At 46.1% G+C, this 23,284-nt stretch overlaps 1 protein-coding gene across 4 annotated transcripts in view; it reads left to right on the forward strand.

Moving 5' to 3' along the window:
• Window positions 1-23,284, forward strand: part of UBE2F (ubiquitin conjugating enzyme E2 F (putative)) — a 1,548,845-nt gene that overhangs the window by 211,148 nt on the left and 1,314,413 nt on the right. For 3 of the 4 annotated variants that reach the window (XR_011274699.1, XM_069615950.1, XM_069615949.1), the window contains exons 4-5: window positions 17,532-17,561; window positions 18,763-18,828. Coding sequence is in view for 3 of the 4 variants with exons in the window: in XM_069615950.1 (XP_069472051.1) it covers window positions 17,532-17,561; window positions 18,763-18,828 (96 nt within the window). In the remaining variant the exon portion in view is untranslated. The remainder of the gene's footprint in view (window positions 1-17,531; window positions 17,562-18,762; window positions 18,829-23,284) is intronic. The other variant, XM_069615951.1, reaches the window with a different exon arrangement.

Genomic DNA, 23,284 nt, shown 5'->3' on the forward strand with positions numbered 1-23,284 from the left:
ACTTATCTTCTCCCTAGAGTATCCACAGTCAAATTTCCGGTCTAAATTATTATTCATAACTACATTAAAGTTCCCACCTAAAATAATCGTCTCACCCTCCATCTTATCTAGCAACAGGTCCAACTTGGTGAGAAAGGCAGCAGTCGGCGAACACGGAGCATAGACTGTCCCAAACATTATCATTTTCCCATCGTAAACGACATCAAGCAGCAAAATCCGTCCCTCATCATCTGTTGGTGTTTTTTTCACCGTCACCGGAAGGCCTTTCCTAAACAATACACTCACTCCCCTTGATCTTGAATCATAATAATTAGAAATTACATGCAAGAACTTTGGACTGACCAAGTAACCTCCACTTTGCTCAGTTAAATGAGTTTCCTGAAGAATAACCACATCTGCTCGACTCCTCCAAATCTGCGCCAAAACCTTGTGTCTCTTAATAGCACCTCCTATCCCCTTAACATTCCATGTTGCAAAAGTCAGCGAAGCCATAGTACAGCCCTCAAACTCAATATATCTTCACCGTGACCACTATACAGTGAGAGAGAAAGAAAAAGAAAAAAAAGAAGGGGGGGGGGGACACACATGCACACATACACAACTAAAGCATTTCATGAATGAAAAAGTCCAATATACATCGAACTTGAAATAAGCAAAAATATATACATCTAGAACATTATTCCGAACCATAAGAGATACATACCATGCCCTACAATAAATCAAAGCAAAGAAAAATCTCCATTAAGCAAACTAGTAAAGAACACACAAAAAGAATGTATACCAAACCTCCCCAACCCACCAGAAACATGAAAAATAAAAGGCGAAAAGTGAAGCAAGTCACTTAATGAAGCAAAAACATATGCCAATCCTAATTCGAAGAACAGTTCAACTCAACATGAGGACCAAAGCCGTCCATGTACCTTTGCTTATTATCCTAAATGACATAAGAATAAATACAATGTAAAATATCAGCAAACAACTGAGAAATGGAGCATCACTCCCTCACTCATAACGACTATATAAAGGCAAACACATCCACCACAACACAACTCACCACTACATCATCCATACGCCTAGCATATCACAAACTTGTTCCTCCTATAACCTATTTAATCACTATGTAATTCAAAGATGCACAGATTGACCTATTCCCACACTCCATCATCCTGAAACACAATATACATTTTTTAAGCCACAGAAGCACACACCATACATTCTGAGTAGACATCCACATCTCTTACCACCCAATCCAACCACACACCTGCCACCTACAACGCTGTCATATCATCTGTTAACAGACCCATACATACATAAACTCTCTTATCCAAACCTTTCAAGAGCAGATAAATAAATATACATATACAAGGACAGTAACCATATCCTGCTCCAAACTATCAACGGAACAGACTATTTCAAACCCAATACGAGGCACCTCAAAAGCAAGTATTCCTGTAAGATAACATAAATCATACCTATCCCCCAACTCCCACCCGCTAAATGCCACAAAGGATGTACTATTATTCAGCTTTAAACACTGTAAATTGCACATAGAGTACATCACTGTCTTGGGGTCTCGGAGCCTTGCCATTCACTGTTCGTCCTCCAACTGAGGATTAACACCAGACATTGACTAGTCATCAGCATTTCTAAATATGTCTACAGCCCCTCTCAAAGAATTCAATGACAGATGCCACAACATTTTAGAAAATAACAGTGCGTGATAGGAACTTTAAGGTCCAGGGCACCTCCAAATGCATCTGGGCACATCGGGTCTCAAATCATTGCCCCCAACACCCACTTGAAGATGTCCGCCCCCAGCAATCCTCGCACCCCATCAACCCAGCCGCACCGATTACTGTTTTTTATAGGGCCAATTCAGTTTCTAAACGGCATCAAGATTCTTCATCGCTGCAAAGTCCCGTAGTCCAATGCTGCCACTCTAAGGACCACAGCTGCAGATGGGTACATCTCTCCCCTTGCTCCAAGTCACAACGAGGTATCCGCCCGCAGCCACAAACCGCCCCCTGGCCCTACTGTGACTTTTTCCTCCACCTTGCAGTTCTCGGTTCCTGTTATAGTTCGCACTCAATTAATCGGCGAAGCAGTATGGTCAGAACAGCATTTCACACCCCCGTGCTGCCAGGCTTCTCTGAAAGTTAAGGATTAGATATGAATGTAGAATGGCAGATTTCAAAATGATCCCCTGTTCAGGCACGTTTCATTTTTTCCCCAGCGTGACGTAAACGAAAGGCGCACACAAACTGAACTGGATTAGATTTGTAGGGCAGATACTAGTCGTAAAGAGGTGTTTATTTTCACGGTTGGATAAGGATCTCTAGTCAGGCAGAAAGCTGCATTAGCATTGAAACAAACTGTATGTTTTTGGTTCTGCCGACGTGCAATTAACAGTGACGCTCTAAGGATTTCAGTTTATATATTCTAAGCAAATAAGGACTCCACCAGCATAAAAAGCTTGCTACCTGCGAAATCCTCTGCCACGCCAGTCCGTCATTTCACACAGTTCTGCTCCACAGCACATACGTCACAGGTCCTGATGCCGCCATAAACATGTACATTCCAAACCAGACGCCCGGAAACCTTGTGCATTACGCAACGTGCGTCACATATAATGAAAGAAACAAAAGGTGCCTTTCTCCACGCAGCTGCAATGTAAATGACACATATTTGCATTCAAGGAAGCCCAGCATTCCACGACAGTTATGTGAGCATTACCGAGTGCCATCTTGAGCCCATATTATGAATGGGAGTAAAGTTTCAGATCAATAAAAAACAAAGCATAAAACAGAGTCTCAAGCCATTCCCAAATTACAAGCGCCTACTGGAATCTTCCTTCCCTTTTTCTGTCTATTCACAGTGCCCAAGTCAGACGACGTTACTTCCATAGGGTCCACTTCCAAGTCAGATAGAAAAGTCTCTGCAGCCCTATTTTCAGTGAAGGAGTGCAATTGACCATCCACCACAATCCTGAAGATAGCAGGATAATATCATATAGTATTTTAGCTTTTTCTCCCGGGCCTTCACTTTAGCCCTATCAAAAGCCATCCAGAACATCTCTGCTGAGATCAGTGAACACCATAATCCTGTTACCACCCCAAGCCAAGTCTTTCAGTTCCCTCGCCCTCTTCAAGACCAGTTCCTTTATGGGAAATCTGAGAAATGTAACTATGATGACGAGGTCTCTTACCTAGAGAAGGCTTTGGTCCAAGGGAACGATGCGCCCTTTCCATTTCCAAAGTTACAGTTGGATCCAAATTTAACACCTTACGCAAGATCCTCTGTAGGTAACTACCCTATTTTTCCTACTGCGGTTATCTTAAATAACCTTGGTATTGTTTGAGGCTAGCTTGGTAGCCTCGAACTTAAACCCGCTAGGCCATATACTTTTTTATACGGTTTGCGGGTGGGTTTATTCACCATTTCTTTTTGAAAATGTCTTTCTCGTGTTTTACTCTGCGCGCCAAACCAGGTTTGGTTCCTTTGTTCGCCGTCCTTTCGCGGGCTTCTAAACAGAAGCCCTCCTTAGGTGCCTGAAAGTCTGGGTAGGCAGGATGTGAGGGAGGGGTTTTAGGACCCCTGCCATGGGTTCCCTTGGTAACCCAAGTCGCACTCCTGTTTGATTGGCTAGGTGACTGTCCCGCCAGGACAGCCACCCTGCTGTGATTGACAGCCAGGATGTGTGAATGGGGGAAAACTGCATAAAAAGCAGGTCTCTGGGGCTGGAAAGGCAGAGTCGCCACTGGAACAAAAGAACCGACGAGGAGCTGACAGAAGAGGACCCCTACAACGACTGAACCGCCCGGTGAAGCCCTGCTGCAGGTCCGAATCTTCAGACTCCAACGACAGAGAAGATCTACCAGGAATCTTATTCCCTGAGCTGGTGGGCCAACCAGTTCGCCCAAACTGCAAGCCAGGACTCCCTCCTCTGGTCAAATTTGCTGTACAGAGCTACAGTGAATCGGATAGTCAGGAAGGTTGGAACCTGCTTGGGTTTTAAGGAGCGCACATTTTATTCGTTGCTTTGCTCTGCTGCTGGTTTCTTCCCTGGGCAGTGCAGGACCCTCCAGTCTTCCTACTTCATGTCTGTCTGACAGTCGCTTCAGAAACTGTGGGCCTGCAGGACCTTCCAGGAACGTCCGCCTCAGCTACAGCTTCTTCTCCATTTAAAGGTACTGTGCAAATCTGGTTGTTTGTTTCGTCCAGCTGCGGTGAAGGTGTGTGAAACCTTTCACCAATCCGAGGGCTCGTCCTTCTCTACTCTTTAAACTAACTTTTCTACCGACCAACTCCGTCTGGAACTCTTGGCAAAGACTTAACCGCGAACTACCCTGAACTGTGTGATCTTGAGCAAAAGACTTTTGTCCTATTGACTTTGGCCCTAAGCCTTTTTGATTTGATTCCATCACTTTAGTTCCTCTTTCTAGATTGCCCTGCTTACTTACCTTTTGGTGCTGCTCAATTTTTGTCTAACTTTGTCTTTCCCTCCCTTTTGAATTATTGGAGTGCCATTTTGCTCACAATTCATTTTGAGCTTAACTTGTCCAGAATCTATTGGGAGTGGTGTGGTGTGGTGTATTAAGAGTGTGATTTTTCAACTGCTTTACTTTAGTGAAATGTTTTACAACTGATGTGTAAATAAATGTATATACTTTTCCTCAGAAACCTTGAGTCAGTGTTTGTTTGAATCATAGTAATTGCTGTCCTTTGTGTAACTAACTATTGATATTGCTCACTTGCTCTTGAGATAAGTCTGGCTGCTCAGCCATCGCTACCACTTTATTGTGTAGTACAGGCTTGTACCCAAGGTGAATTTGTACTGTCACTTGTAGTCTTAATTGTGTGTGGTGTTCCCAAAGGGTACTGCATATAATTCGGCCTAACAGTCCCCCACAGGTCTTCGCCTGAAGCTGGGGGAACAGGGGAAAGTACTGCCTCAACTATTTACACTACAGAAGAGTGAAAGGAAGAGAGAGGCTGCCTCTCTACAGGAAGTGGGTGTTTATTGAATTGTATTTTTGGGTTTACAACGTTTACGCATATTGCTTATATGTCTAAGGGGAAATGTCAGTGGAGGCAGCACAAGCACGCCACGCTCACCCCTTAACTGTGCGGCTGCTGTGTGTGCCACTCTGACAAATGCAGCATTGTCCTCCCTCTGTCTCTTGCTAGGTCACCTGAGACATTTAAACCCGAGAGGTTGCGTATATCAATAAAAGCCGACATTGTTTTTTTATTTCTACAATGCAGCATTCAATTAAGCTTGCAAAAGACATAGTACATGCTGTGGTGAAATTAAAGCCGTGCTGCTGTACTAAATGTGTAATCGAAGCCACTTCCAAATGCTCCATACTGATTCAGAGTTTGGCACACTTGCAAGAGAACAAATACTATTAAGTAGGGTTGCGTCAACTCAAAAAATGCTGCTCGCGCTACCCTCCGCTTGCAATAAAAATGCAGACGATCGTGTGTTTGGGGAGAAGGTGCTCGGTTGGGGTGGGGGTGGAGGGGCGTGACAGCAGCAACTAGCCAAGCATGCTAGGAAGAGTGTTTAGATGTGAAAAAGTGGCAGGAGTTGAACGAACCATAAAATGGTGCTCATCGGGCAACACAATATTGACAAGGAGAGAACCAATGACGTAAAATTATGTATTTAAGTTAGTAACCTCATATTGATATTTACCATTATCGAACTGAGGAACATTTTGTGAAGAAATGAAAGCTGAATGGTTGTGTGAAACTTGTTTTTGAAGTTTAGTAAATTAGCAGTGCCTTGCCACAACAATATATTCCATATTGCTATACTCTTAACTTGCAGGAGTTGAGTGACACATGCAATAAAGTCACTATTTGATGTAGAAGTTTGTGTAGAAAAGAAAAAAACGGTCTCCAATGACGACTGTGAAATACTGTTTTCAGCTGATCCCTTCCCCAAAATAAACATTGTGTAAAAAGCATTGTTGACCAGAGGGAACTGAGCTGAGACGATATATTCTCATTTTGACAAATGATGCTGCCCATCTGCAGTGTCTCACTTATCACATTGGTACTGTAAGAGGGATCGAACTGGAAACCCGTTTCGACTATTTGCATACAGACTAATGACCCTTAACTGGTTCCCCTAACAGCCGTGTTCTGCTCTAGGATGTACACCAATTCTTAAGTACTTAATGTCATGTTTATCAATGATGACATGACATTATGTGGGTTGATTCATTTACTTGACTAGAATAAAAAAAATAGTTCATTGGGAACATCTTTGATGTAGAGTTTGTTTCTGGTGTGTGTTAGGCGTGGGTGGAGTAAAACATAACCCTGCGTAAAGTGCCTTTTGTTAAATTACGAAAATACAATAAATAATAAAAGGAGTAAATCAGTGATGTCAAAACCAGCACTCCTGCCCACTTGCTTCCACCTTGATTCCACAAGTGCTCTGACATGCTAAACTGTGCTTATGTGCCTCAGAACAGTGAAACCGTGTGCATTGTGGACAGGGCATCCATGTGCAGAAGCTTCTCTTGAACGAGAGGAGAAACCCTGTGGTGAAACAATAGACAGCCGTCCGTCCGCCTGTATTAGCTTTGTACCAAGGATTTTATGGGGCCAAAATAGTATGAGTTGTGTCAATGAAATGACAATTTTGCCCGATTAAAAGAGCAATGTATCCAAATTATGTTCTCAAGAACCGTGTTTATAGTTTTAATTGTGCGAATGATGCAAGTCCTTTGCGTTGTTGAATGTTTTTGGTATGATGCTGGACTAGTTAATTTGCTTTTACATCTTGATTAATTAAACCCATGTTTTCGTTTTTGTATTAGTAGTGTTTTTGTTTTGTTTAAGTGCCTCTTCATAAGTAAGGAATGTATTTAAATGATTTTGGATCCTTTTTCGTGTGTTGCCTGCAATATTTTTTAAGAATGTGACCTACTGAATTTGGGATATGAAGTAGACTTTTATGGACCAAGAGAAAGGGAATGGGTAATATATATATTGCATGTTCCCGTACATTGGGTGTATGAAATTCCATACCTTGGACCACTCTGGGTCTATACAGCACTAAGATGCTGGTTAAATAGAATTGTCGGATTTCTTCGTAGGGGTCCATGTAAATCTGTTTTGCATCATAAAATGAGCCTGTTTAATTTATGAAACACCTTTTAGTTATTAGTCAAGAGCAAAGTAAGGTTTGATGCTTGTGTCATGCAAGGTATATACGAGTAACCAACTTTAACAAGTATGAGCCAGTGTTAGCATCTGCCATAGCAGCTTACCTATTTTGTGGAATGGTATGGTTTGTAATGCTGATGGAGTATATATCCCTAGGGGCATGTCAAGTAGTGCGACCATGAATGGACCAAGTAGATACTTAAATTTCGAATGGATTGTGTCCTCCCACGTATTCCTTATTTTTGATATTCCCCTATCCAGCTTGCTGCTTCGGAAACAATTTTCCAGTAGAGCGGGCGCTGTGCGTCGATGTCTGCCGAGTCGAGCTCCCTCGGAGGCCTCCGTCTCAATGACGATGTCATCATGGTTAGAAGTAGTCGCGCGCAGCATCCGTTGCTCAGCTCAGTTATTCCGTGCTTCATATGCTTCGGGAACGCAACGCTCGGTTCTGTGAAGAAATCGAAGAACTTTGACTTTTTAGTGAACAATCCTTCGATCGAGATGGCCTCTTCATCGACTCCATCTAAGCCCCGATCTGGCTTAAAATAATGCTAAGATTGTGGGGCAAAGATGATATAATATGATATGGCATTTATAACGCGCCTATAAACAAGTGTTTCAAGGCGCGACGAGGCATCGAAGGGGGAACAAGGGAGGACAGACAACGATCTTACAAGGCCAGGTGTCATTCAGATTGTGCGTGCATGGGAAGGGGAAGGAGGAGAAGTGCGAGGGAGAAGGGGGAAGAGGACAGTGCAGTACATGGGATAAGAACCAAACTAAATAAATAAATAAAGATATATAGTACGAAAAGTACGGCCCACAGGTGGCAAGTGCAAGGAAAGTGCAGCCATCAGGTGGCAAGTGCTGGTGGTGGGACTGTAGGGATACAGAACCAGTCCCCAAGTGCCGGGGAAGCCAGGAAGGCAGTGCAGGAGTGCGACTGGCAGGGGAAGGGACCTGGGTCCGAGATCAGAGCTTGACAAGGTAACCAGTGGAAATTCAGTGTCAGCCAGGAAGTCAGCAAGGGAGAGGAGGAGAAAAAGCAGAAGCAAAGAGAAAGGTTTTGAGGTGCTTCCGGAAACGAAGATGATTCTCCTCAAATTTCAGGTAGGCAGGGAGGCTGTTCCAGAGGGAGGCACCAGCCGAAGAAAGGGATCTACTACCAACTCGTTGCTTGGAGAAGCGACTGACTCTGAGGGAGTTTGAGGTAGATGAGCGAAGAGCTTGAGAGGGAAGGTGTTTACGGAGAGAGAGTTGAAGGTATTGAGGCCCCAGAAGGCCTTATGGACGATGCAGAGGGTTTTGAACTTGATCCTCGCAGCCACTGGGAGCCAGTGCAGAGATTTCAGTCCTGGAGAGATGCGATCCCTGGGCTTGAGGCCAATGACAAGTCTTGCAGTCCTGTTATGGATAAGTTGCAGAGGACGGAGAGTAGAAGCAGGCAGATTTAGAAAGAGGCTGTTGCAATAGTCCAGCTTAGAGAGAATCACGGCTCTGGAGACAGTGAGCTTCTGGGGGAAGGAGAGGAAAGGAAGTATACCTCTGAGGAGGTGCAGCTGGTAGTGTGACTTCTTGGAGACGTCAGAGATGTGAGGAGAGAAGTAGAGTGTAGAGTCGAAGATGACCCCAAGGTTTTTAGCCTTGCAGGTGGGAGCAAGAAGAGGGCCAAGGGAGGCCGGCCAGAGAGCTGAAGGGAAGGAAGGGAGCAGGTGTGCCGATGAGGAGAATCTCAGTCTTATTGGCATTGAGGCAGAGGTCATTGGCAGCACACCACTCCTGGAAAGCAGACAGTCAGAGATGAGGGAAATGGAGGAGGAGGCAGAGGGAAGCCTGACGATGAGCTGGGTGTCCTCCGCATAGCACTGAAAATTGGGGCAGAGAGCGGCGATGCTGTGGGCCAGGAGTGCCAGGCATTGGTTGAACAGCCAGGGAGAGAGGTTAAACCCCTGGGGGACACCACATGTAGAGAAAAAGATAAGAGAGGAAGGACCCAAGTTGGACCTGGGCGGGTCGGTCGGAGAGGAAAGAAGTCAGCCACACCAGAGCCTGACCGGTGATACCCAGGTTATCACAGAGACGGCTGAGCAGGATGGCATCGTTGACTGTGTCAAATGCAGAAGAGAGATCAAGCAGGATGGGAACGCAGGAGGTGTAGAGTCGAGGTTGGAGAGCAGGTCTTCACGGATGTTCAGGAGAGCAGTTTCCATGCTTCTGGCAGCTCCGAATCCACACTGTTGGTCATGAAGACAGCCGACAGATTCAGTGTGGAGATTTAGCTGTGAGATGGGCAGTTTCTCCAGGAGCTTACCCATCAAGGGAGTGATTGAGATTGGGCGATAGTTGGCCAGGAAGGAGGGGTCGGCAGTGGGTTTCTTGAGAAGGGTGTGCGCTAGGGAATGCTTCTGGTGGGATGGGAAGACTTCAGTGGCGAAGGAGTGATTGCAGAAATCAGCCCGGGCAGGAGCCAGGGAGTCAATTTGGTCCTTGATGGTTTTAGAGGAACAGGGGTGAACCTGTTTCGACGTGACTTTCATAGATCAGACTTGTATAGCAACCTCGTCTGCAGAGAACAGGGGAAAGGCAGAGAAGGAGGGAGGAGCGGTGGCTGCAGAGTGGCCAGAGGAAAAGCAGGGAATGGGGGAGCGGTTGGAAAGGAGGAGAGAGAGGACAGGATGACCTGAGTTTTAAAGATGAAATGTGAAGCCAGTGCCGTACAGAGGGCCTGGGGGGGGACAGGAGAGGTAGAGACTGCGGCAGGATTGGCGAGTTCCTTGCAGATTTTAAAGAGTTCGGCCGAGTTGTTGGATGCCACAGAGACGCGGGCTTGGATATGCGCTCTCTTCTTGGATAGAACAGAGAGCCGGTATTGCCTTTGCAGCAGGCGGCAATCCAGTTTGTCAGAGGATGCACATGAAGCACGCCATTTCCTCTCGGCCACCCAACACTTGCGTTTTAGGGTGACGAGGTCAGAATCGTACCAGGAGTTGCACTTAGCTTTGGGCTTCAGGCGGATTCTCATGATGGGCAAGGATATCAAGAGTATCAGATATAGCTGAGTGGAGCGTGGAGAGGGCTGTGTCAGGATGAGTCAGCCAAAGGGGAACAGGGGGGATGAGAAGGTGGCAGCGAAAGCCTCAGCTGACACGCGCTTCATGGGTCGGATGACCGAGAAGGTGGGTGGCAGTGATGGAAGTAGCTTGGCCTGAGGGGTAGGGAGGAGGAGAGGAGAAAGTGATCACTCCAAGAGAGAGGAGTGGTGATAGGGACAGAGAGGGGAAGGTCTGAGGAGATAAAAACATCCAGAGTGTGCCCTGCAGAGTGAGTTGGGCCAGAGGGGAGAATAGTGAGTGAGAGTCGCAGAGGTCGCGAAAGAGTCCAGAGGGAGGACAGGCGGCATCCAGGTGGATGTTGAAGTCACCAAGAAGGAGGAGTTGGGTAGTCGAGACCAGGAGGGAAGAGGAGAGGTCCGCCCACTCAGAGAGGAAGGAGGAAATCTGACCAGGTGGCCGATAGATAGTAGCCACAGTGAGAGAATGGCTAGGGCAGAGAGAGAGAGAGAGAGCCTGCAGACGAGGCATTCGAAGGAGGAGTAGGGTCTGTCTGTGGTGCCTTGTGGCAGAGCATCCATGTTCAGAATGTGAAGAGTGTTTGTCGATCACGGCGAAAGCCTTAAGACAGCGCAGAGGGAAGTTGGAGAGAGGCAAGACCCAAAAATCCATTAACCCTACCAAACGCACCTCAGATGAGTCGAGACCATCGTCTCCTTGATGTAAAAAACACTCCCGTTCACGATCTCGGAGCGGATTGCACCATTCATCCGCTTCGAGGCATAGTAAGAAAAGGGGTCATAGATCGCCTTCCACCTCATCCTCCAGTTCACTGGAGAGAGTTACATGTCCCACCAAGCACAGCTCCCTGGCTCAGTGGGAGGAATTCCGTAAAAAAAATTCTAAAGGTGTTTGAGAACGCGGCCTTGCCCCCCTCAGAGACACCTAGAGGCGATACCCCAGGATAAAAACCTGGTAGACCTAATAGCTGTGAGTTTTCGACCCTGGCAAAACAAACTCCTGAGAGCGGGAGAAACCCTTGAGTCACGAAAAAGCCTCTGTGAAGTACAAGACGTTGTCACTATCGACACAGATGTCGAAGCCGAAGACTGCGTCATCGGCGTCCTCGGCGACTCTGTCGGAGAGATCATTGATGCCTCGAACGTCAACCCCCTGGACGCCAGTCAGTACCCTCGACGACTTCATCTAAGACGTCGATGTCAATGTCTATTCTATCGACAAACTCGAAGCATAAAAATCATCAAGGCCAATGACGTCCACGTCGACGATTACAAGTATTTCTCCATCTGTAGTGACTGCTATTGCTCCTTCTTCTTTGGAAAAAAGCTACATACCTCTGTCCCGTTCAAATTACTTTAAAACTTTATCCTCAATTTATGAGGAGGGAGAGGCTTCTGATGCAGAAAGATGCTTTGGTCTGGAGTATTGGAGGCCTCCCATACCAGAATTATCTGGTCTCCGAAGAGGCCAGATTGTGTCATGATTCCTGCCCCTCATGTCCCCAACCCTCGAAGATGTCAGGCTGGAGCCAGGCCACGATCACCTACATGGCCCTCAAGGGCCTCTCCATCCCTCCAAAGACCCACTTGGAGTCAGACTTGGCGCTTGTGGCACCAGACTCACTCACTCCCATAGGATAACATTGGGGATTGGACTTGTAGTGCATTGATGGGGACAAGATGGATGCCCCCTCATTTTTCGGTTACCAGAACTGCATGTGCGCTCTAGTCTTTTGGGTGTGGTTCAGCCCAGAGGCACCTGGGGTACCCAGAGACTATTTAAGCCACACCCAGGCTGAGAAACATGCTTTGTGTTTTCTGTACCTGCAGCGTGACACACACCGTGTTCGGATCGGTCTCCAGTAGGCCTGCATCTTTCTTCTGTGCTCAGCTCCTGCAAGAACAAGAACACTGTTAGGAACAGCCTTACCTTGCGGCGCTTCTGCCCATCAGTCATCGCTCCTTCTGTTCTGCAGGTATCTTCGGCGGTGTCATTCCCATCCCGGCACGCTGCTTCCTAAGGAAAAGGGAAAGAACAGAAAAAAGGCATTAGTAAGCATTCTGCAAATCTTCGCTTTTTAAAAAAATACTTTACAAGCTTCAAACGCTTACCTGAATCCCAGCCCCTCTGGCGGAACTCTGTCTCCGGAACTTCTCATCCATCTGCAAGAGGGAAAAGACACTCCAGGTTAGCGTGGAAACAACTAGAGGCGCCGCATACCGCGCTTACCCACTGCATTTGTTCTCCATAACCGGCATCCACGCTGAAAACGTCGCGGCACCTAAAAGACACAGTAAAAGAACTCTGTTTAATGCAAATACGAAAGGGGTGCATCGCGCATCGCGCTCACTCACCTTCAGCACTACTCATCTCAGCAGCACTCCGCCATCCCCGGACGCCGGCCATCATCTAAGGAAGGAAAGGAACGAAGTTAGAGAACTGTTCTAAAGACTCATTTTACTTAGCTGTCGGACTCTTGCCAGTGAAGTAACTAGGCAGCAACGAGCCGGCATCAATCAATGCGCCCCTGCGCTGAAGGCAGGACGGAGAGCACACTATCCAAGAAAACAAGGCCCAGTCTCCAGTTGAATAGCCTCCAGGGAAGGGTTCGAGGTCGTAAGAGGTCGGAACAGGCTGAGTGACGTCCCCGTGGATACCAGATGAGCGTTACAGATTGAAAGACCTGCAGGACTCCTGGCAGGAAGCAAGCGGGATTGGTACTTCCCCAGAGGTTGATTTTAGTAAGCCTGAACCAGGGGATCATGCAAAAAAGTAATTACAGGACACTTATTAATGGGGTGATAGAATATATGGGGTGGTCTAGGCCCACGCCTGTATACGAGCAAGATGACCTTACCGACATACTTGATAAGGGGCCACAACAAGATCTTATCATCCCCCTTCACAAGGCCTTACAAAAGGTGTCTATAAACTTGGAAACGCCGGAGGTGATCCCTGCAGTCAGCAAAAGACTGACATCAAAATATAGGGCAGCAGCTGCAGATCCCCTATACTTGTCAAAACACCAGACCGACAACAAAGCCTATTTGTCCAAGCTGCAACTTCTTCAGGAAAACCGACTGCATACCCTACAATCCCACAGGATTGTGATGATAAAAAGTTTGATGCCATGGCCAAGCAAGTTTTCTCGGCATGCAGCATGGCCTTAAAGTCTGCTAATGCCACATGCACGCTGACAAGTTTTAGCCACACCCTTTGGGAGTGTGTTTCAATGGCGGCTGACCATCTCCCTGAAGGAGAGGAGAGAGACTGTTTCTTGAACATTATCAAGAAGGGAAAGGACACTGTGTGTGTCCCTTCAGACCGCTCTCGACTCTGTTGACGGCATCAGCAGGGCCATGGCGGCTAGTACGACAATCCGCAGATTTGTGTGGTTGCGGAAGTCTGGGTTTGCTCCTGACATACAGTTCAGACTTCTGAATATGCCCTTTGGTGGCACTCATCTATTTGGAAAAAAAAGCTGATGACAGTTTGGAGAAGTTGCAAACTTCCAAGGCAGCGGCAAAATCCCTTGGAGCTGCGAGAAGACAAAGCCCCAAAGGTGTGCCCTTATTGCTATTACTCCACATTCGGAAAGAAAAGGCAGAGGACAGCCAGCTCAGAGAGGCCAGAGACGTTTCTCCCGTGGTGGACTGGGTAAAGGTACTAAGACCGAAACAGCAGATGCTGCTTTACCCTCAACATCTGCGCCAGCCGCCCCAAAATCACTCTGAGGTCGTACATCACAAAACATCAGTAGGAGGCAGGTTAACCCAACATCTGACAGAATAGCAGGCTATTACTTCAGATGCTTGGGCATTGGAAACAGTTGCCCAGGATTACTGCCTGCCTTTCCTACGCAAGCCTCAGAGTCATCCACCGGGGAACCATTCTTTGACGTTTCCAGACCCCCTCCTTATGCAGGAGATTCTAGACCTCCTAGAAAAAGGTGCTATAGAACCGGTACCTGCAGCGGAGAGGAACAAGGGTTGGTTTTTCCCATAATTTCTAATTCCGAAAAAGGACGTAGGAATGAGACCCATTTTGGACTTGCAAGAATTGTACAAGTTCCTCAGGAAAGACCAGTTCAAGATGGTTACACTTTCTCAGATCCTTCAGGCCCTCCAACTTCAGGATTGATTGGTATCTCTGGACCTTCAGGATGCTTACTTTCATGTGCCAATACATCTCAAGCACAGAAAGTACATGAGGTTCGCCATTGGCAACTCATACTATCAGTTTTGGGTACTGCCATTTGGGCTAATTTCCGCCCTGAGGGTTTTCACCAAGCTAATGGCGGTTGTGGCAGCGAGTCTCAGGAGACAGGGGATTTATGTCTACCCCTACTTGGATGATTGGTTGATCAGGGCGGGTTCCCCAGAAAATGCTCTGGATCATCTAAACTATATTTGCCACTCCCTCCACAAGCTGGGCTTCTCCCACAACTTCAAGAAGTCCCACATGATACCATCCCAAAAACTCCAGTTTATTGGAGCAGTACTGGACACATGCCTGGGAAAAGCCTTGCCACCAGGGCTCAAAACATTCTTCAGATGGTGACGATATTCCAAAATGCCCAATATCTTCCAGCCTTTGATTTTCTTAGGTTGCTCGGCCTGATGGCATCCTGCATCTTTTTGGGTGCCTCAGGCCCATCTGAGAATGAGATCTCTTCAGTGGGCTTTCGAGACCCAGTTGTCACAGTGCTCAGAAAAGATGTCAGATCTCCTTCAAATTCCGAACAGTCTCACTGGACCTTCAGTGGTGGGCCTGTCGGGGAAAACATCTTGAAAGGAGAACCTTTTTAGGAACCATGGCCGGAGATAACAGTAGTGATGGACACCTCGCTCATGGGGTGGGTAGCTCGTACCAGCTATTTGACCATCAGCGGTCGTTGATCTCCATCGGAGTCCAAACTACATATAAACCTTCTATATCTGAGAGCAATCAGACTAGCGGTGAAGGCTTTCCTGCCGTCTGTACGGGGGAAAAAATGTCCTAGTAATAATGGGCAACATGGTGGCCATGTACTACCTCAACAAGAGAGGAGGTGTAGAGTCACTACCACTGTGCAGAGAGGCAATACAGCTCTGGTTTTGGGCAATACAAGAAGGAGTCTATCGGCAGTGCACCTAGCCGGAGAGAAGAACACGACGGCGGACACTCTTAGCAGGCAGAGTAAAGTCTCAAGACGTCCTTCAGGAGATCTTCGCCCTTTGGGGAACCCCTCAAGTGGATATGTTTGCAACAAATGCCAACAGGAAGTGCAAACTGTACTGCTCCAGTGAATTTCCATCGAGAGGAGCTCTAGGGGACGTGTTTGTGGTGGACTGGGAATTGCCACTCCTCTACGCGTTGCCTCCAGTCCCCGTCATTCCTCATGTAATAAGGAGGTTGAGGAGGTTCAGGAAAACCATGATCCTAATTGCCCCGGATTGGGCTAGGAGAACGTGGTACCCGGATCTTCTAGACATGTCCATCTGTCCTCCGATTCGTCTTCCACAAAGAGAGGATCTACTCTCGCGAGAGGAGGGTCAGGTTCTCCATCCGGATATCCGGACTCTCAGCCTTCACACATGGTTTCTGAAAGGCTGAGGTACAAAGAATGGGACCTCCCGGACGACGTAGTGGAGGTGTTGCTTTCGGCCAGAAGGCCAGCAACCAAATCCTTATACCGCTGCCGTTGGGACAAGTGCTGCAGCTGGAGTAGGGACCAAGAGTGTTAACCCTTTTTCTTGTAATACACCAAATGGTGTTATCTTTCCATTTACACTTAGCAAATCTAGGGCTCCAAGTCGGCACAATTAAGAGTTACCTTGCAGCGCTGTCCATCTTCAAGCGCACGGCTGAGGAACCCTCATACTTTAAAATGCCCTTGGTAATTCAATTTTCAAAGGGGTTGATCAATGTTTACCCCCAACTCCTTTTCAAGTTCCCCTGTGGGACCTAAATTTAGTCCTAACATTTCTAATGGGTACTCCTTTTTAACCCCTTCATTCGTGCCCGTTGAGATTTTTTACCCTCAAAACTATCTTTTCGGTGGCAATAACTTCTGCCCGAAGGGTGAGTGAGTTACAGGCTTTATCCTGCAAACCTCCTCACACTGTCTTTCGTAAGGATAAAGTTGTTCTGCAAGTGAAACCTAATTTCCTCCCAAAGGTTGTTTTGGAATTTCTTAAGAAAGGCTGCACAGACTTAACCCAAAGCGTGCTTTGAGTTTCTATATTAGCAGACTAGCAAAACGAAGACAAACTGACCAATTGTTTGTGGGATACACAGGTCATAAGCTGGGCCTATCCATCACCAAGCAAACCATTTCTACATGGATCATTCTAACTATTTTAGAATGTTACTGATTGGCAGGTAAAGCCCCTCCGGAGCTTCTAAGGGCTCATTCAACAAGGGGTATCGCAGCTTTGTCAGCTCTTCAAAGGGGAGTTCCAGTAAAAGACATTTGCGCAGCTGCCACATGGTAGTCTGCATACACCTTTAGAAGATTCTATAACTTGGATTCCTCCACTAGCCAAGAAACTAAATTTGGGAAGACAGTATTGCATTCTGTGCATACTTAAAGAATTACATTTTTACTCCCTCCTCCTATATACATTACTGCTTTGAGAGTCTATCAAAGATAAGGAATACGTGGGAGGACACAATCCATTTGAAGAACAAGTTACTTACCCATGGTAACGTTCTTTTGACTGGATGTTCCTCTCACGTATTCCTTATCGTCCCTCCCATCCTTCCCTGCAGTAAAACTTTCCTTGTAATTGCAGTCTGCGCTCTCTCAAGGGTAGTAACCGTCTCATCCTGGACAATGTCTAACACTTCAAAACGGAACTGAGCAACAGACGCTGCATGCGAATACTTATACCCGTGATGACGTCGTCATCGAGACGCAGGCCTCCAAGGGACATCGACTCGGCAGACATCGATGCGCAGCGCCCTCTACTGGAAAGAAAATTCCAAAGCAGCAAGCTGGATATGGGAATATCAAAGATAAGGAATACTTGGCAGGAACATCCAGTTGAAAGAACGTTACAATGGGTAAGTAACTTGTTCATCTGCAAGGGTCTTTTAAATATCTATGCAGGTAGAATCTGTCCACACTCATCCAACCACCAAGTGGATAACTACCTTTACAGTACACCTGTATCATGTTTTTCTAGATTATGCAATGTGCTTTATATTTAATTCAGCAGGCATGCTCATAGCACAACTCACTCTGTTCTTTTGTTGCAAATGCATCAACTGCTTGTTCTCTTCTTTTTCCAACAGAGGTGGCAGAACTGGAGGCAAACTTACCTTGTGAGTATGGTCTAATGTCATGTATTTAAACACGTAATAGTTGCATTCACAGCAGTGGATACCCACATTTTCAGGGCAGGGTTGTGTGCTTCCAGGCAGCATTCCATTCCTAAATATGCACACTGCAGAAGTTATGTTTAAGCCAAATTGCAATCCTGCAACAACTGCTTAGATGCAATTGAGACCCATGCTTAAAGGGGTACTGACTCATATGAGTAATGAGCTCTGCCATCGTAGATGCTGGTCCGTTATTGTTCCAAACTATTTACCCAATTCTATGTGTTTTCATTGCACAGTTTTTCACAGCAGATGTTTTTAATGCATGTGTTTTACTAATATGCTTGTTACCACAAATATTTGGGGAATACCGCCACAACCCCTACTGCACCCAAACTCCCTAACCTCACCCTAACACATACTGCATTACACAAAGCTACCTCCTGCATTTTGGGGAAAAAATCGGTACTAAATGTGCTGTTAAAAAAATCATTGCGCGTTTCGCTTGGTAAAAAGTATAGATTCCATTTACCTCCCTACAATTTCCTAGAAACTCTGTTAACCTGTGGCTTCCTTCACAACATGATCTCTTATTTGAATAATAGAAGTGTAGGTTGTTATAAATTAAACCTATGGACTTGAATACTAGATTTGAATATGTCATGACCTCAAACTACTGAAATCACCATTGTGACCTTTGACGAAGATCCCAAGCGTCTGCTGAGATTGTATGGAAACTTTACAGACGCTGCAAAATAGGTGTGGGGTGTTTTAATGAACAGTGGAAGATGTTCTAATCTTTCCGATAATTACATTTTTACGGTTGCAAGACTTTATAAGGTTTTTGGATAACAAAAACAAAGCTGTTGTAGTTATGGCATATCACATCAACTCAATCCATCCTTTTTCTCCACCAGGGAATATGTTTGCACCCTGGGTACTTTATAGTACTGCACGATGGGTCCTGTATGAGGGACAAGCATGATGAGTTTGTTTTTGAACAAGTGACTCTGGCTCTAGATTGTAAACTCTACCAACACTAAAGCTGTGGGTCAAAGTGGCAGAAACGCCACACTGCCCGCCTTTTGTCCACCCTTTTTAAAATATCTTTTATCTCTAATACCGAATATGTGATACGTTATAAAAGTAAGCACCCCTTATTATTATCTTGTGATTTTCTAATCCTCTTTGTCTACATTTTCAGGTACATGTAAAGTAGACTTTCCTGACCCAAACAAGCTTCACTTCTTTCATCTAATAATCACCCCAGGTAATCTCTCTAATGGCTATGTTTTCTACATATCCAAAAGCGTTATATATGCATTTTGCTGTGACAAGACAGGAATAAGTGAGGGTATATGTTCTTACATACATTAACATTATAGCACAATTTGGTCCAATTCAGATGTCAGTGAGTGGGGTGCCTGCTGAGCCTTGCTGAGAGGTTTTATCAACATAAATCTGATCTAGGTTACCTATTTGGTTGGTTGATAATTCAGAAATAAAATGCATAGTCTGTTTTTTTTTTTTAATGCATAGTCTGTTATCTGTAAACAATGGCAATTATATTACAAAGACGATTTGTTAGGCTGACTGGAAGTGAGTTTCCCTACTATGTTGGCCTGGAACTCACCATGCAAGGTTACATAATTATTTTATGTTTTAGGATGTCGGGAGTGCTACATCACTGGCTAGTTAGGAGAGTAAGTGTGGATGAGGGTGATTGTGTTTATATGGATTCTTGTGAGGTTGCCTACACGAAGTTGAAGGTTGAGGATGACGAGATGATTATAGTTGCCAGGGACTATTCAACCAAGCCTAACTGTGGCAATCAATGTCCACAGGGGGAAGGTTAGAAATGCCCCCCTTTTGGTTTGCAATTGCTAACATGGAACATACAGGGATTAAATAACTTTACTTAGGTAAGAAGAGTATTGTCCTATGCACGCAGGCATTTGGTAACCATTCTCTTTCTAAGAAACACAACCAGCAGGTGTGAGATCTTTCCATACTATTGATTTACAGTTGGATCTAGAGGGTAGATATGCCTACGTGGCAGGTACCATTAACAATTGCAAAATTCAATTGCTAAATATCTGTGTCCCAAATGTAGATTCCTCTGACTTTTTTGATGGGTTAGGTAGGATGGTTGGTATCCAAACACAAGGAAGCTCTCACTATATGGTCAGGTAATTTCAATACTGTGTGGGACCCTCCGTAGACTGCTTGCTTGTGGAGGCTAGACAAGCTTCCAGGTGGGTGTTGGTTGTTAGAGAGCTGGCAGATATATTTTCCCTTTGTGAATGGTGGTGCATGAAGTACCCAACCTCTAAGGAATATAAACATCATTCCAGTAGCCACAATTTGTCAGGTAGGGTTTACTATATTTTATTCTCGAATATGGCTTGCGGGTTTATCCAGGAATGCTCTGTCCAGGCAAGGACATTTACGGATCATAATCGGTTTATGGTATGCATAAAATGGCCCGACAGCCATAGGGTCTATGTAATGTGGCAATTCAAGTTCCAGCGATTGTCAAGCATGGTTTTCAAAAACGAGTTTGAGGAGGCCTTTTAGTTATACTTTGATGTTAACACACTTTCAGTTGCACCACATAGGGTAGTATGGGAAGCCATTATAGCATAGATCTATGGCATCTCCATAGCGAAAGAGGCAGGTGTTCTTTGGAATATATACAGTTCAGAATCTGCACAGAGTCATAACTTGATGGCTTCCTTAGGGAAATTAATTTCACCTCATTGGATGCTGCTGAATCAGCTATACTTCAAAAATCTATCGGGACAGAGCAAGTTCCAAGTGCAATAAAGGGTATTGAGAACTGTAAGGCAACCAGCCAAGGCGGTCTCATGTTGGTATTCTATAGAGCATTCCAGGAACTGCTGGTGAAGGTGTACATGGAGGCATTGGATTCCAGAACTTGCGTAAGTCACTGATTGTGGCAATTTTAATACTGATGTTAAAACCTGGTAAACCCTTAATGGCTAATTTGTACAAACTGCTTTCACTAGTATACATAGATTACAAGATTCTGGCTAAGATAATAATAGAAAATAGATTAATGCATCATATTCCTGTTTTGATGCACCCTAATCAATCTGGTTTTAGATCTGGACGTTATACCCAGGTAAATCTGCGCTGCTTATTCAGCAAAGCGGCACAGGAAACTGCTCAAAATATGCCAATGAGTGGATCAACTCCTTCCTGAGTGACAAGAGTTCCATTATCTGCTTAGGTAGTGCCATTACCAAACCAACTGCCATACATTATGCTGTGCCACACGGGGCATGCCTATCCCATGCCTTATTTAATATGTATGTTAAACCCTTGTGTGAGCAATTGGAATCCATGGGATTACATTTTACAAACTATGCGGATGACTTTCAGCTAGTGATGGACCTGAGTGGAACTTATACTGCCGACTTAGAAAATCTAGTCTCCATCTATCGATCCATCAAACACTTGATGATTAATACCTGGATGTGTCTAAATAGTTTGAAAACAGAGCTTATGATCTTTGTCTGAAAACAAGCGTAGGCTAAACTGAGTCACGAATACTCAAGGTTCAAATTGGAATGGTGCCCTTTCCTGGTATCTGACAAAGTAAAGACCCTAGGTGTCTACATGGAAGCATCCCTTAGTGCAGATGCTTAAGTTAAAGGTATTGTAAAAAAAAATCCCACTATCACCTAAAGGTACTACCTCAGATCAAACCCCTGGTTTCTCACAAGAACTGTGAAACATTGGTCAGAGCAGTCATAATGCCTCAATTGGATTATTGTAATTCCTTGCTCAGTGGAGCAAGCAAAGAAAGTTTACAAAACGTACAACTAATCCAAAATGATTGTCAGGATTGTGTGTAACACCTCGAGGAGGGATCATATAGCCAATGCTAGAAAGGATCTTCACTGGTAGCGGCCTGAGTATGCTTCAAAATTGTCTCTTTAACCCATAAATGTCTTTATGGGGAAGCTCCTTGCTACCTGAAACTGGCTTTACAAAAGTCAGGCAGAGCTCTACGTTCTAGCTCAACTCATCTGCTGTCTGTTCCCTGCGCTAAGGGAACAAGGGGTAAGGGCAAATCTTTCCTGTTCAAGCATCCGAGACGTGGAATGCCCTCCAAGCAGATTTACAGATGGAAGAAAGGATCTGTTATTCAGGAAAAGCTTGAAAACTCTTGAATAGGCGTACTATCCTCCCGGTATCTTCTTAATGTATTGTGTCCCGTCAGTACGGGAATGTCCTTGTGTTGATGTGTGCCCTGATGCCTGTGGGCTATGAGGCGATATAAATATAAATTACTTGTATGTCCCGTCCCCATTCCTCCATCCTTGTGGGCGTCCCCCAACATGGGGACGGTACCGGAACCTTTGGCAGCAAAAAATAGAGCTTCCGCTTTAAAGTGCGTGCCTCGGGCGTGGGAATACCCTGCCCTCTGGCGTCTCACCTCAGTTCCTTTTTTTGCAAGGATGGTGTTTGACTGGCAGCCAGAGCGGAGACTTTTTTTAGCTTTATGCTTGTTCCCCGTTTTCGATTTTTCAATCCTATTTAACTTCTCTTCGGTGCCTCGCCTCCCCCGGCGCATCGGCCGCAGGAGGATTCACGAGATGTGCCTCATGTGACCGCTCGTTCCCGGCCTCAGACTCCAATGCACTCTTGTCTTCAGTGTTTGTGGCCCAACCAATGCTGGGCCGCATTTTCGGCTTGCATCGCTCTCGGTCACAGGGCATTGAAGAATCGGTAGTCGCCATGGAGGGAGATCTTCCACACTTCTCATATGCCCCACCTTAAGGACTTCGTCTCCAGGACCTTTCGTCAGGACAAGGTTAGGCCCTCTGTTCAGCACGGCTCCACAGCATGGCAACTCCTTCCCCGGCGTTCCCATGGATCGTGGTTCCTCGGATTCGGGTTCTGGCAGGCTCGAGGCCTCTAAAGGTACCTGCTCTTCCGGTCACTCCGCAAACAGACCTGAGACTTTCCTTGCTACCAGCTCCCAAGCTGAGGGGCTCAAGGGCCCTGCCGGGCTGTCCTTGGAAGGACGATCAAGTTCATCCTCTTCAACCCCTTCTTCATCCCCAGGGGGTAAGGGATTGTCGATTGCCACCTCCAAGAGTCTGTCCTCTGCACGATCCAGCACTGCTACTGCCAAAGGTGACGAGGCCATCCATCCTACGGGACCTCTAGGGACCCGGCAGCTTGTGAGGACAGCTTCTTCGAGCGCATCCTCCTCGTACGTTCCCCTCAGATGAAGAGGGGCTCCTGAAGGATATTGTGAAGGAGGTCATCCTGCAGGTGGTGCCACCTCAGTCCCCTCTGCTGGCTACTCCTCCCGTTCCTCCAGCGCTGCTGGCTCCTGTGCCGGTCCCTCCCCCGGTTCAGGCCCTGCTGGGTGTTAAGACCCCTCCACCTCCTCCTGTACCACCACTGCCTCCCTCTCAACAGCCGTTGGACCTTTCTTTGGCTTCGGACTTAGGGGGGTAGCCTGTTGGCCCCTGTCTCCCAGGGCCCAGACTGTGGACCCTTGGTCTGTGAAAAAAGGGGGCGCGACAATGGCGCCCAGTTCGATCAACCCTCTGCATCCGTAAAGGCCTTTCATGACCGCCTTCAGGGCCTGGCAGAGTTCTTGGGCTTCCTTCTGTACGAGAAAGCCCCCCAGGAGTCGGGAATACTAGCAGAGGTCTTCGGTAAGTGAACCACGATCCAGTCTG

This window comes from Ambystoma mexicanum, chromosome 9 (assembly GCF_040938575.1).
Source record: "Ambystoma mexicanum isolate Mex_15411 chromosome 9, UKY_AmexF1_1, whole genome shotgun sequence".
NCBI classification, from domain to species: domain Eukaryota; kingdom Metazoa; phylum Chordata; class Amphibia; order Caudata; family Ambystomatidae; genus Ambystoma; species Ambystoma mexicanum.